The following is a 13,291-nucleotide window of genomic DNA, read 5'->3' on the forward strand; positions in this document are numbered from 1 at the left end:
TGCGCGTGCCTATTTCAGACGACGGCCACCACACTGTCAGAGTGGGTCTTTTGCCGCGCGTTAGATCTGCGGTTCACACTTCATGCTCGCACGCATAGCCTAGACTGCATGAAAGAAACAAAGGAACTGTGCACAGGAATTAAGGTAATGTGCGTCGCCGAATGATTAAAATCAACGATTGCAGCCAAGAAACATTGCTTTAATGAGGCAGTTCTCTATGACCATCACAATTTCTTCATTTCACTTTTAATATTTGGAATAGGTTGCTTGCTCATTGAGCTTTATCGTATTATTGTGCAAACCGTGTTTTGGTGAAACTAAAATTCGAAAAACATCTCTGTACTTCCCGATGCCACAAGCGCATCAGGAACATCACGCGTACAAATTTCCTAACCATTCACAATGGTGTCTGCCAGCTAATTTGCAATCTCTAGACATAAATGACTGAATACAATATTATGCCACAGTTGAAGAATAGTGTGCGATTCACAAATGTCGTAGAATCTTTAAACCTGCGTCTTGTGCTGAAACTTGCGCAAGGGCGTCATTGGAGTGGCCGTAATTACTAGTGCAACGCAATTATACAATATGTTTTCAATGAATTTGTAAGCTGGTGTAAAAGAGAATAGATGGACAAAGTTTAAGAAATATAAAAAATAATTGTCTTCGGAAATTTTCATTGTTCGCTGTTTTCTTGAAACCGCACGTACGTCTGTATTGAAACTTTATATAAATATAAGCTTTCGCAGTTTGGTAGATAAATATGCTGAGAACATAGTGTGGAAGTAATGCAGCTGTACCACAAACTTTGTTTTCAGACAAAGGCCTGCAAGATAGGCAAAATTTCATTTCCTGGGCTGATTTCGCCCCGCCGCGGTGGTGCAGTGGTTAAGATGCCCGACTACTGTGCCGGAGTACCCGAGTTCGATCCCGACCGCCGGCAGCTGCGTTTCAATTGAGGCGAAAAGAAGAGGCGTCCGTGTACTGTGCGATGTCGGTGCATGTTAATATACATGGGTGATCGATATTACTCCTTAGCCTTCCACTACGGCACCCCTTTCTCTCTTTCCGCTTTCGCTCCCACCTTCCTCCCTTCCCTTGAGGCGCGGGTCAGGTGTCCAAGGAACATTTGTGACAGATGCTTACGCCTTCCCCTTCCTGTGAACCAATTATTATACTTTAAGAAATTTTATAAAAACAGACCCGGTGGAAAGAAGAACCGATATGCGGCACCAACCTCTCCTTTATTGTTCATGCAAATAAAAAAAATCTACACTTCCTCCCTCCAGAAAAACAAAATTATCTGAATACAAACAAAAAGCATGCATATATTTAGTGAGACCATTTTCACTACCTAACTTTATTATACTTTCTGTAATCAATAACCAAAGTTGTCGAACACAACAGAGAACATAAACGTGCCACTCCACTCCTTCGTTATTATTAATTTCCTATGCCCCGGAAAAAAAAGAATTAGCAGCAAAACCAATTGCAGATATCTTCTTTCCAGTCAGCGGGCAACAGTATATCAAATTTTAAAATCAATTTATAAGGTCGACCGACCATCCTTTGTTTCATCTTACATGGAATCGCCCTACAGCATCCTACTTGTGCTGTAATGCATGACAGGCACGTGTACGTGGTAATAAAAAGAAATGCGAGTAAGGCGCGCTTACGGGTTCAGCTGTTTCAATTTCTTGTGTCATGTTTACATTTGGGTTGCAGCAAAAGCATTCTACGATTGTCCGCAATGCAATAAATCAGGACACTAGAGCGCTTTTATTATCAACTGGAAAAAAGAAAGGAGACAAGAAATTCAAACAGCGGAGTGCGCGAACGAAACTGTGTTTGTTTTTTTTTTTTTTTTATCGCAACAGTACTTGAAACTTTGCACATGTTGGCAGCTGTGAAGGTTCACATAGTCATTTTGCACTCCTTTGGATGCTTTTTACACGCCGCTCACAGGAGTGGTTTCAGGAAATATTGTATTGCTCGTGTTTGTCGTAAACCGCAAAGCGGCATATCAGTTAAGAAATCATTCATGCGGCCCTGAGTCGAATAATAACCTAGAAAATGGGCAGACATATAAAGGTACATACCTGCAACCAAAAAACAAATTGTTTCAAGAGATGCAAACGCCTCTATGTGCAAAAATCAAGCGCCCGTCCTATGCGCGCCCATAGAAACGCCAGCGAAACGAGCGAGGAGACAGGCCCCCAGTACCGGTGCTGCCCCTGGCGGCCATGTCATGCGTAAAAGTCACACTAAGTGGCCGCTCCTCGCAGCGCCGTCGGAGCACCTCTCTTTCTTCCACCGTGATCCGAATGTTGTCATCTGCCTTGGGATTTGAGGAGCCTGCGGGAGTGGAGCTATTTTTACAAGCACTTCAAGAACACGCGCGGTACTAAAACAAATTTTATTTGTTTTCTGCGCAGTAACTTGGAAGAACACTCGATTGTAAAATCTAATGTGCGTGCTCAACAAATCCCAGGCGAGAAGGAAACGTCATATCCGTTAACGAACTTTGCCGTCAAGTGTCACTCACATTGCTGCCAAAACACTGATTATTGAAATGGAATAAATTATTAGGCACCACGATTTCGCCGTTATGATTGGACCTTGGGCCATCGGAAAAGTGTAAAGAACCTAGAGGCCGGCTGAAATTAGCGGTCTGGCAGACGTTACGGTGCTCCTTTAAATGGCGCTCGCCTTCAAGCGTGTTTCCCTCTCTTTCTTTCCCCCTATGATCCCACCCCAGACCTTTCGGCTGCAGAGCAATGCAATGTAAAGGGGTACATTGTGCCTGTTTTCGCTCATTCCTGAAGATGGTGTAAGGAAAGCTGAGGACGCGGCTGTGCCGCGTGTTCGCTTCGCGTCGCAATGGATAAAGCCGGGCCATCTGGCACTGCGGCGCAGGTTTGCTGTTTTCGACGTGTTGAAGTACAACGGTTACGAAGGCAGCAGGATCGTGAGTGTACTGATTCAGATATTGCAGCTAAACGGTGCAAAAATCTAGAAGCACAAAGAATGAGGAGAGGAAACGTGCAGAGCGTGCTCAGGAAACTGCCCAAGACACGGAGCGTCGTCCTGAAGCGGACGCCGAAGCAAAGAGGAACAAACGTGCAGTAAAAACTCCAGGACAACGGGCTATGCGACTGCAAGCGATGGAAAGGTATAGCAGGGATAAGCAGTGCTACGCACCTACTTCTCATTTGATTAACTTCGCAAATCGGCTGTAATTTATTTTTTTTTTTCAAATTCTTGGAGGATGGGTTTATTATGCGAGTGGGCTGATTACGCGACAAATATGGTATTATTTTTCACGATCGCAAATGGGCATCTCAAGCCGATTTCTACATATTGAATTATCAATATACCGAACTATTTCGCGATTCCCTTTGAGTTCGATATATCCGGGTTCGACTTTAATGTGTAAAATTTGTGAGTGAACTGTTCCACAATCACCACATGCAGGAACTCCGCTGATAAGTCGTGTATGCATTACTGAACTAGCTCATCTTCAAGTAAACTACAAGCTTTGGGGAAATGTTTAGTCAGCGCTTATTCCAGACGATCTTGGCTTCTTTTGGCTTTGTTGGTCCGAACTGCAGCCACAGCTAGTGTGATGACATTGAGATGCTGATCGTGCTGCTGTCACCAAGAAGTCTTCTGACATCCCACTTATCAACAATAGCATCTTTGTCACATCCTTGCATCAGTTCCTGATGTGACTGCATTTTTGAAAATGCATGGTGATCCAGTCCATCTTTTTGTGGTGCCACAATTGAAAATGCAACTCAAGCAGAGACTTGCCCTCAATTCTCATTTGATGCTCCGATGGTTTACAGCACTAGTTGCTTCTACCCAACATTCTGTACATTTATGATACTTTCGTTATTCATTTTCAGTTTATTTACATCTCCTACTTGCAGAAAAACATGAACTGGGTAGTCGTCGGGACACACAGCGCACAGCAAAACAGCATGCTTCAGAACAGCACACAACCTGCTCAGCAGTGGTATTGTTCGTGTAGGTTGTATGGCACATTAGTAAACAAAGGATGCATGTGTGGATCAGAAAGCCACGTATGCCACTACGTGGCATGTCATTGTGTTGTGGTGCAATGCAGTTTACTGCTGTGAACCTGAATGGCTTGTGGTCTTCCCGCTTCAGGACACCTTGACAACAGAGGTGAAAACTGCCTGGCTTGTAAATGATATCAATGTCGTTCCCTGCCGAAATGTCGTTCCCTGCAGGGTGCAGAAAACTTGGCGAACCATTGCCTGAAACACGAGTGCAGCCCATATTTCCAAAACACGGTTATTTTGGCGCGGGCAACGGAAAAGAAAAAGCATAAGGTAATTGAGGCCTTTCGGATGGTTTCTGTCAAAGAAGGCGATTATGTTAGCGCTCCTTCCGTAGCTCTTTCCCGCCGGGAAATAGATATTTTGAGAAGAGACAAAAGACTTGCATGAGGTCACCCGCGCGTGTCTGTTAGATGCGCGGGGGGGTTGAGTGCGATTTTATCCCGGGCTTAGATAAGGTGTTTATTTTTCACATTTTCTTGGTTTCATTCCTTAGTTCTTGCTGTTACAGTGCACTGTTTTGATTTATGGGTATTCACAATCCTCAGATTACACCGTGTGCTTGTGTTTCCTTTTTCCTTTTCTAAGAAATAAAACTTCAGTTGGTAGATTGCGCTTAACCTCAGCGTTTGTCCAGTTCCTTTGTCCGTGTAAAACTAAGCAGCGCAGCATTTGTGAAAAGATGTTCCAACTAGCTCAATCTCAAGCACTTCGTAACTTTATATCAGAGAGGGTTGAAGCCTGGGTGCACATCTCTGGCTTCGTTGGTACTTCATTGATCATTTCTGAATTTCGTTTGAGTCTAAATACTGCCTGATGTAGGGCCACAGAGGACAAAAAAAAAAAAAAAAACTTTGAGAGTGGCCAGTCTAAATACTGCCTGATGTTGGGCCACAGAGGGCAAGAAAAGAACTTTGAGAGTGGCCATTGGAGGAATGCAGTGTGTTGGCTGCTCTTTACTAGCTCCTAAAGTGTCGAGACGCATTTTTTTTTTAGTGCCATGACTCAGCACTTTTGAGAGTCGTCACTAGACACTAGTTGTGGTCATAACTGATTGACTTACACAAGTCATGGACTTTATAGTCGTGCACAGTGGAATCAGATCTGACTGACTCATGACTAAACTATAATGACTCGCATGATGTGACTAGGCATGACAGGACATTTATGTACCACCATAGCCTCCTTTACATACTCTGTGCCTGGCAAAACCGCGCTCCGCGGCCGTCGCCGCCGCTCCTCCTCCGTTGACAAGTTACGCCGCTGGCTGCCGAGAGATGGCGACAGCGACATAGGGTCACCTTCGCCAGACGAGTGCCGGGTGCGCCGTGTTGCAAAGCGGTCCGGATAGCCACGCGCTGCCACTATCGCGCTGTCTCATGGACTGTTCTGCAGTGTGCAAGGTCATGCTTCTAGTTTTCTCTGCCTTCGAGTGCTGCAGGAATACAGCATTCCACCAACTGGTAAGTGCCAGCTTTGCTTTGCAATCGCTGCTTAGTATGCAGCTGCTTTGAGGCTTGCAAAAAATAGCGACAGCACCAAACACTGTGTTTATTAAGCGTCAATACTGCACTAGTAATGTTAGATGCGCACCTGTGCTTTCTGGACTGCAATGCTAATTGCTTCCCTGCCTAGCCCGTCTACGTAGTGTGTTAGATGTGCTCCTGCGAAGCTTTTTTTTTTTTTTTTTTGCAGTATACGCTAATTGCGAATTTTTGTGATAAAATAGGAACACAAGGTTTACCTATTGTGAAGATGACTACTTTAAAGTGAGTTAAACCAAATCTTGCAAAGCCTATATTAGTTTTCCTTGTCAACTGAATCTCTGTCCCTTTCTAGCATCGGAAACCGCAAAACTCGCACTCAACCGCATTAAGGCCTGTGAGAAATAATGACAGCACCAGAAGTGTGTTTATTACACGTCAGTAAGGTAATAGTAATATTAAATCTGCACGTGTATTTTCTGGACTGCGATGCTAACTTCCTCCCTGGTTAGCTCGTCTGTGTGGTATGTTACATGTGCCCCAGCGCAGTATTTTAACTGCGCAATTTTGTGAAAAAATATAAACATGAGCTTTGCCTATTGTGACAATCATTTTTAGTGATCGAAACAGAAAGATGCTATGCATATATTTATCTTTCCTTGTTTTTCAAGTTAAAAAAAAAAGACGTTTGTATGACGCTCTGAATCATTGAAAGTAACAGCTGATACCAAAATTGTTCTTACAGATCTCAATGGCATACTGCAATGAAGTTGTTCCAGTCATCTGTAAATCAAGCTGGCTTCTGAAGTGCTATCAGTGACAGCAATCACCGTGAACATTTTTCCCTACTTGTGGCAGCTATTCATCACACCACTTCTACATGGTACTCTTGTAGCACAATTGCTGTTGTGAAATGTGTAAATAAATGCTGGTGCCTTTCTTCATAAATTTTGTTTTATTGCAGCGTAGACTAGCATTGTAATTTTTCTATTACCATTGGTGCTAGCGGAGCAGTCATGCAGTTTTTCGAGCCATGCGCAATTTCTTGAAACTACCTGACATAAAATGTCATATAGCGTTGGTGTTATTGCTTAACAAGTATCATGATCACTTGTTATGCTTAGTGGATGTCGGCCTTACAAGTAAATATGCTGAATATGCACGACTCATGCTTAGGAACAGTTATCCCGCTAGCGAATAACAGCGCTCCCGCCCCGCGCCAACGTTCGTACCCGTGCAACCCGTGCGCCTCGACCCCTACATCAGTGGCGCCCTCAGCGAGGGGAGCGGCAGGGCCGCGCAACTTTAATCAACGGCGCCGCTCTATTGTTCGCGTGGCGCGTTGACAGGCACAGAGTATAAAGGAGGCTATGGTACCACTTGTAACTACATACACATTCATGACTACCACTCTCTTCATGTAACGTCAAGTCACTCATTTATTCAGTACTGTTGCAAGGACCAGTAACAGTGAGCAGTCATTCCTGCCAAGTGGGAGGCATGTGCCCACTACACCTGACTCTTAGTCCAATCATTATACAGTGGCGAAAATTTTTTGCGCGGATGTTTTTCCCGCCACCTTAATTCAACACAAAGTAGCCACTGGTGACAGCACTTTGGTGAGAAAGGTGGAGAACATGGCCACCAACCAGCCTGAATGAACCCACTCAGTGCACACATTTATTTGGCTTTAACAGTAATAATCTATATTTCATTGTAGAATATTGTGTAGAACAGTTTTCTCTTCTAATGAAAAACGTGTGTCTTGGTGTTCCTATTGCCTGTGTCAAACTCATCCTGCATAGTATCTGTGATGCTGCCTTGCTGGTCAGGGCAAAATATGTGATGTGCAGAAATGTCCTTGTCCCCTGCAGATGATGTCCATTTCACTGCCCACAACTTCGTCACAGCGGTCAGTGGAGTTCCTGTCCAAAGCTGAGTAAGTCACCTGTTAACACTAAGGACAGCTGCATCCAGTTTTCGTTCCTGGTAGTCGCTCTTGCTGTGTTCGGGCACTTATTGTCTAGAAAATCGACTAACAATTTTCCCGCTGCCTAATTGAAAAAACCCATGATGCCAAGGTCGACAAGGACTCCGTGATCCTATACCCGGGGATCTGTGCCGTGTCGTGATGTTTGTGCAGTGGGCTCATGTTTCATTTCTTTTTTGTTTTCTTGTCTATAAAGACTATATTTTTGGTCCAGTTCAGTGGCCCAGAATAGGGTGATCATGCAGTCCCCTCCCTTGGCCGTGTGTTCCCTTATTATTCTCTAACCAGGGGCTGGCCCGGGTCCGTCCTGGGTGAGCGGACATCGCGCACCTGCCTAGCAGAGGTCAAACGGAGGCGTCGAACACCACCTGCAGGGCCCATCATCCAGGGTAGGTTTGTCATGCCCCTCACCATCAATCTTCAGCAGCCATCTCAAAGATCAATTGTTTTCCTAAAGAAAGGAAATACAGTAGCCGACGGATTTTTCGGACTCCAATAATTCAGACTTGTGCGATGTTTCGGCAGTGCAGTCACATAGGCTCTCGTTTCTTTCATTTTTTTCCCGTGAGTTCCATCTCGCGATCTTTGCCACTATTGTTAACCATGTTATTGCTTCCCGCGGCGCGTGCATTCATTTGCGGCATGACCATGACCTGCGCATTACAGTATGTCATCAAGTAGCATTGACATGTCAGATTGATTTATAGGAAGGGAAAGGCGCGGTAACTGTCTCACTTGTTCTCTGTGGACACCTCAACTGCGCCGCAAGGGAAGGGAGGAAGGTGGGAGTGAAAGTGGAAAGAGAGAAAGAGGAGCCGTAGTGGAGGGCGACGGAGTAATTTCGACCACCTGGGGATCTAACGTGCGCTGACATCGCACAGCACACGGACGCCTCTTCGTTTCGCCTCCATCGAAACGCAGCCGCCGAGGTCGGGTTCGAACCTGGGTACTCCGGCACAGTAGTCGGGCGTCTTACCACTGCACCACCCCGGCGGGGCGCATGGACATTACAGAAGCATGACTGGCCGAGATATCTGACTGGAGGGCTATAGGGGCTACAGCCTAACACGATTCTCTTCTGCGGGGCACCACTGCACATGCGGTGACCGAGCAAGTTGCGTGCTTCCTGACAGCGCACACTACGCCTACACTGGCACCAGTCCCACACTGGAGGCTAAGCCCGCCATATCGGATCGTGCTGGCGCGTGTGCATGGGCAGCACGCGGAAGCGAATCACAGTAGCAGATCGTGCTATGTTATAACTCCCTATTATCAACATATAAATTAAACATAAGGAGCGGCGAAGTTCGTGATTTGTAAAGCTGGTTTTTTGCAGAAAAGTGATTTTTTTTTCAAGTTCTTCAGACTGTTTGATTATTCGGACCATTTCCCGGTTCCTGCTGAATCCGAAAAAATTGTCAACAACTGTACAGTCATGCCTGGCTAATATGGACAACCCACATTATGGACAGTTTTTCTGGGAACCAAACTTTTTTAATGCTTTTATGCCTCATTGGTATAGAACCTGGCTTTTTAGGTGCTGGAAGGATAAGAAATGCTTTGAGCCTGTTGGGCCCATGTCTTAAGGGTGTGCAGATATTGAAATTTTCAATAATGTATCGAATACGAATATAGGAGGAAATACCGTAACAGTGAAATAAGAATGGAAGATTTAAATATAGCAAACATTGTTCATATTGTTTAATTTTTCAGAATTGACATAGTATGTATATTGGCAAACAGAATTGAACTGAAATTGCACAGAAGTTATAACCTACTGAAAAATCTAGCATAAATTTTATTGCACAACTTATTATTAGGGATGCATGAAACTGTAGCTGTCATATTGCTGCTGAATGCTGCAGTAAACTGTAATTGATTTTTCTTTCAAGGGACGTGAAAACAATGTATGAATTAACTGAAAGCTCGATTCATCGAATGGGTCCTAAGAACTGCCAGAAACCATTTGCATCTCAGTAATTTTATTTGATGAACACCTGCACGATGGATTTTGCATCTGAGAATAAACCCAAATGAGAACATTTTCATTTAGCCTAGTCAAGTCTTGGTTTCACATGGTTAACCTTTGATTTAGCTTTGAGTAAAGCGGAAATTTGGGCCAGTTGGTACCTATTCATTTCACTCACAGCGCATCAACACAGGACTATACGGAGAATGGAATACAAACAAGTGCTGTGTTCATTAAACCTCAGTTGATAGTCAGCGCTTGTTTGTGTTTCATTAGTGCAAAAGTGATCAGCGAGCTGTGCTGCCAAGCGCGTGCGCGCAGCCATGTTCGATTCAGTTAGCTCGGCTATTTGCAGGGTAGGCGGCTCGTGTGCTCTGAGGCTGGCATCAGTGCACTTCCTAATTTTTAGTAATCCTTTGACATTCTTAACAGTCATTAACACTAATAATAGCCTTCTCACTGTTGTAAATTCCAGAATATGATTAATAAATGGCTTTTTGTTGGGACATATTCGTCTGAGCTCATTGTCTGCAGCAGCTACATTTTTGTGCCTCTGCGCTTTGTGTGTGTGTATTTGTGCCTTCTTGTCCCGTTGCCTTCGCGCAGTTCTGTTTTTTTATAACCATGAACCGACTAGCCCAACATCATGTCTTACTTGTGCCTCTTCACTCGTCAAGAATTTTGGAGTGAAATAATCAGGGAAAATGGGAAAAATTATGGATTTTGAAACTGGTGGTTTACTAGACACCCTGTTTAGGTACACACTCATCGCTAAGCAAGGTATGACAGCCACACCTAGGTCGATGGCTTGACATGACTGTTATTAGGCTTGTGTAGACTCACATCGTTAGCCACATGTGATTTGACACAAACATCTAGTTGTGCTAGCATGACATTTATTGTTGCTTCACATTGTTTGGCTTCATGGCTGCGGAGATTAATCGGTGATCAGTAAAGTAGTTGGCGGCAGTCTTGACTTGCCAATTGAACGGCTCGCCTGTCCTCAGTCTCCGACGATAGCTTTGCACGCTTGGCATTCCAGGCCCTCCCTAGTAAAGCAACTTGCCGGCCGATATCCGCGGGTGGTTAGACGCCGCTTGCCAATGACAGCTTAGACTCCCACTCCCACGCAACCTTCAGAGAAGACGGCCCCGCCTCGCTCTCATACATGGCTAAGCACGCACTCACGAGGCAAGCGGGTGCTCCTCTTAGCCAGGCGCACGGCGAGTCATGGGATTGGCCGGCGACCCAGCTGCAGAGAGCACATGCGCCAAGCTGGTGGTGGTTAGTGCACGTGGTGGTGGTGGAGCTTGGCGAGGCGAGTCATGTGATGTGTTTGCCAAGGCTACAGAACATCTGTGGTCAAATGAAGATCAAATTGCTGGTGACGGCGAAACATGGTTTCGATTTAATAACGAAGATGTTTGGCAGTTCTGGTTTCTAACTTGGCGCTGGCCACCAACCATCACAGGTTCGAGTGTTGCATGAGCTGAGGCCCCGATCAGCTGTTGCCACGCATGCATTGAAACATCGCAGCACGCGCTCTACCCTGCAGGGATGAAAATGCTTAGCTGTAATCAGACAAGCTTCCAAGTTCGCAAAGGAGATGTTTATTGAACACCGTCCTTCAGCAATGCACACGCACACTCGGTCAATGCATCCCGGAAGTGCGCGAGGAGCAAGTCTCCGCTGCACTCACGAAGTGAGGAGGAATGCATACCGCAAGCATCAGTGGCATGCTGTGGTGGCCAAAGGGCCTCTTTTGAAAGATAGTGGGCACCTAATGCAAGGTACGCCTGTTGGTAATCCCTGGACCCCAATCGACAGGCTTAAGCTACACAGTAAGGTACGACCCTGAATGGGCGAACTCAAGTACCCACTGGTCTGCACGGACAAGGGTCAGCAGACATAAGCAGTAGCGTACACACCTTGTGATGGCTTGGAGGGGTCTCTCCACAACCCGGTTGGATCATTGCACAAGCGTGGCAGCCCAAGCTGTGCCGTGTTTTCATTAAAGGCACTGTTGAGCAAGACCATTGGGTACCGGGGCAGAACTATGGCTGAACGACAGTGACAAGTTGTCTATGGACTTCTCCACTGCCCGAGATGAGGCAGGGGAAAGATAAAGACAAGAACACGCCGGGAAGCAGGTGCCAGCCAAGCAAAAGGCAATGATGGGAAACTTGAATCCCACATTGTTCCACAAGAGTCGTTATACCGAGATTTGACTGTAAGGCATCTGCATTGAAAATTCCTGGGTGTCCCATGTTGCCAAGCATAAAGCCCACTTGAGACCATATTTTCCCGAGCTGAATATGTGAGAATGGTGTTAATTTCTCTTCAGCTTGACCGCTGTAGAGAAAAACGGTTTGGGTAACTGATATTTGAGCAGCTGCAGCAGCTGTGTTGCTTGTGCAGCGTGCACTGGTTTTGGAGTGCCCAGTGCACTTTGGCTGGATGCAAGCACCCTCATTCAGAGCTACTGCGAAGGAAGCATCAGCGTGTAATGCCACACTTACTTTTGCAAAACCAGCGTGGCTCCCTTGCCTGCTTAAGAAAAAGAGAGGCTGGAACACTCAATGTCTTTACCCGGAGAGCAAGCACACTTGGTTAATGGGAGCGCCACCAGTCAACCCAGCAGCCACTTTGCAGCCCTGCGTAGTGGGCTCCAAACTTTTGACAAGGCTGTACTCGGGGTTGGGGGCTGATCAAGCTGTTTGTGTCATTGTGGAAAAGCTTGTGGAAAAGTGCTGCCGCATAACGGGATACTGGCGCTAAGGTTTCTTTAATTCACGACAAGCGCAAGGTAAACGGGAAAATCTACACCTGGGGCCACAGTAGAAGCGAGTGTTCCCTTTATCAGGAAGAAGGTGATAAAGGCCATTTTAAAAAACACCACATTGAGGTGATGGCGGAGGCTTCACATGAAAGCGCCATTTCACATAATCCACTATAGAAGCAAGGAACTGAAACAGTGCAAGCATAACTAGGCTGCATTCTGGTGAATGCGCGAAGCATAGCTAATAAATCTACCGAACTTGAAAATCTCGTACTCCAAGAAAGCCCACATATCATTCAAATTACTGAAACGTGGCTTACTTTCACCACACCTAATGATTGTATTATTCCTCCAGGATACACCATATTTAGATGGGACAGAGATACTCGCGGTGGAGGCATGGCCATCGTATAGTATCATCTCTCAAGCAGAATCGGTCTGGTGCAGAATACACTTTGAGGACACCACGTATTTTAACACACCCCCCCCCCTGATTTTCTCTATGACTTGAGACTGTTTCTATCCACGCATTCACACGCCGATGCACGGTTGATAATGGCTGGTGATTTTAACCTCCTGCACATTGACTGGGATGTCACCTGGACACATAGAGACTTCGAGTGCAGAAAAAATGTTAGAAATTTCATTTTTGTATAACTTCAGACAAATTGTCCACGAAAATACTAGAGTGACACTTCATTCTCAGTCTTTACTTGATCTTGTATTTGTTTCAAATAAAGTTGGCAATTGCGAACTGATTGTCATGGATGGCTTATCAGATCATAAGATGATTTTCCTGAATGTATCTGTTAACAAAAGCGCTTGCACAGAGCCTTCCCCTCAGGTGCTAATGAAAGATTACACACGGGCGGACGACACATCTATATTGGATTACTTAGCAATTTCTTTTAGTGGATTTGAGTTAGCCCTCGAGCAGGAATCCGTGGAGCATTTATGGCAGCGGTTTAAAAATATAATAAAATT

The 13,291-nt window shown here is 45.3% G+C and overlaps 1 protein-coding gene across 3 annotated transcripts in view; it reads left to right on the top strand.

Moving 5' to 3' along the window:
- The window catches only part of LOC146177853 (G patch domain-containing protein 2-like), a 123,060-nt gene that overhangs the window by 67,908 nt on the left and 41,861 nt on the right, over nucleotides 1-13,291 (top strand). For 2 of the 3 annotated variants that reach the window (XM_084580614.1, XM_084580615.1), the window contains exons 8-10: nucleotides 4,257-4,358; nucleotides 7,444-7,508; nucleotides 7,848-7,948. In XM_084580614.1, coding sequence (XP_084436740.1) covers nucleotides 4,257-4,358; nucleotides 7,444-7,508; nucleotides 7,848-7,948 — 268 coding nt within the window. The remainder of the gene's footprint in view (nucleotides 1-4,256; nucleotides 4,359-7,443; nucleotides 7,509-7,847; nucleotides 7,949-13,291) is intronic. The other variant, XM_084580616.1, reaches the window with a different exon arrangement.

Source organism: Amblyomma maculatum, chromosome 10, assembly GCF_055883805.1.
Source record: "Amblyomma maculatum isolate TAMU_Amacu chromosome 10, ASM5588380v1, whole genome shotgun sequence".
In the NCBI taxonomy this organism is placed as follows: domain Eukaryota; kingdom Metazoa; phylum Arthropoda; class Arachnida; order Ixodida; family Ixodidae; genus Amblyomma; species Amblyomma maculatum.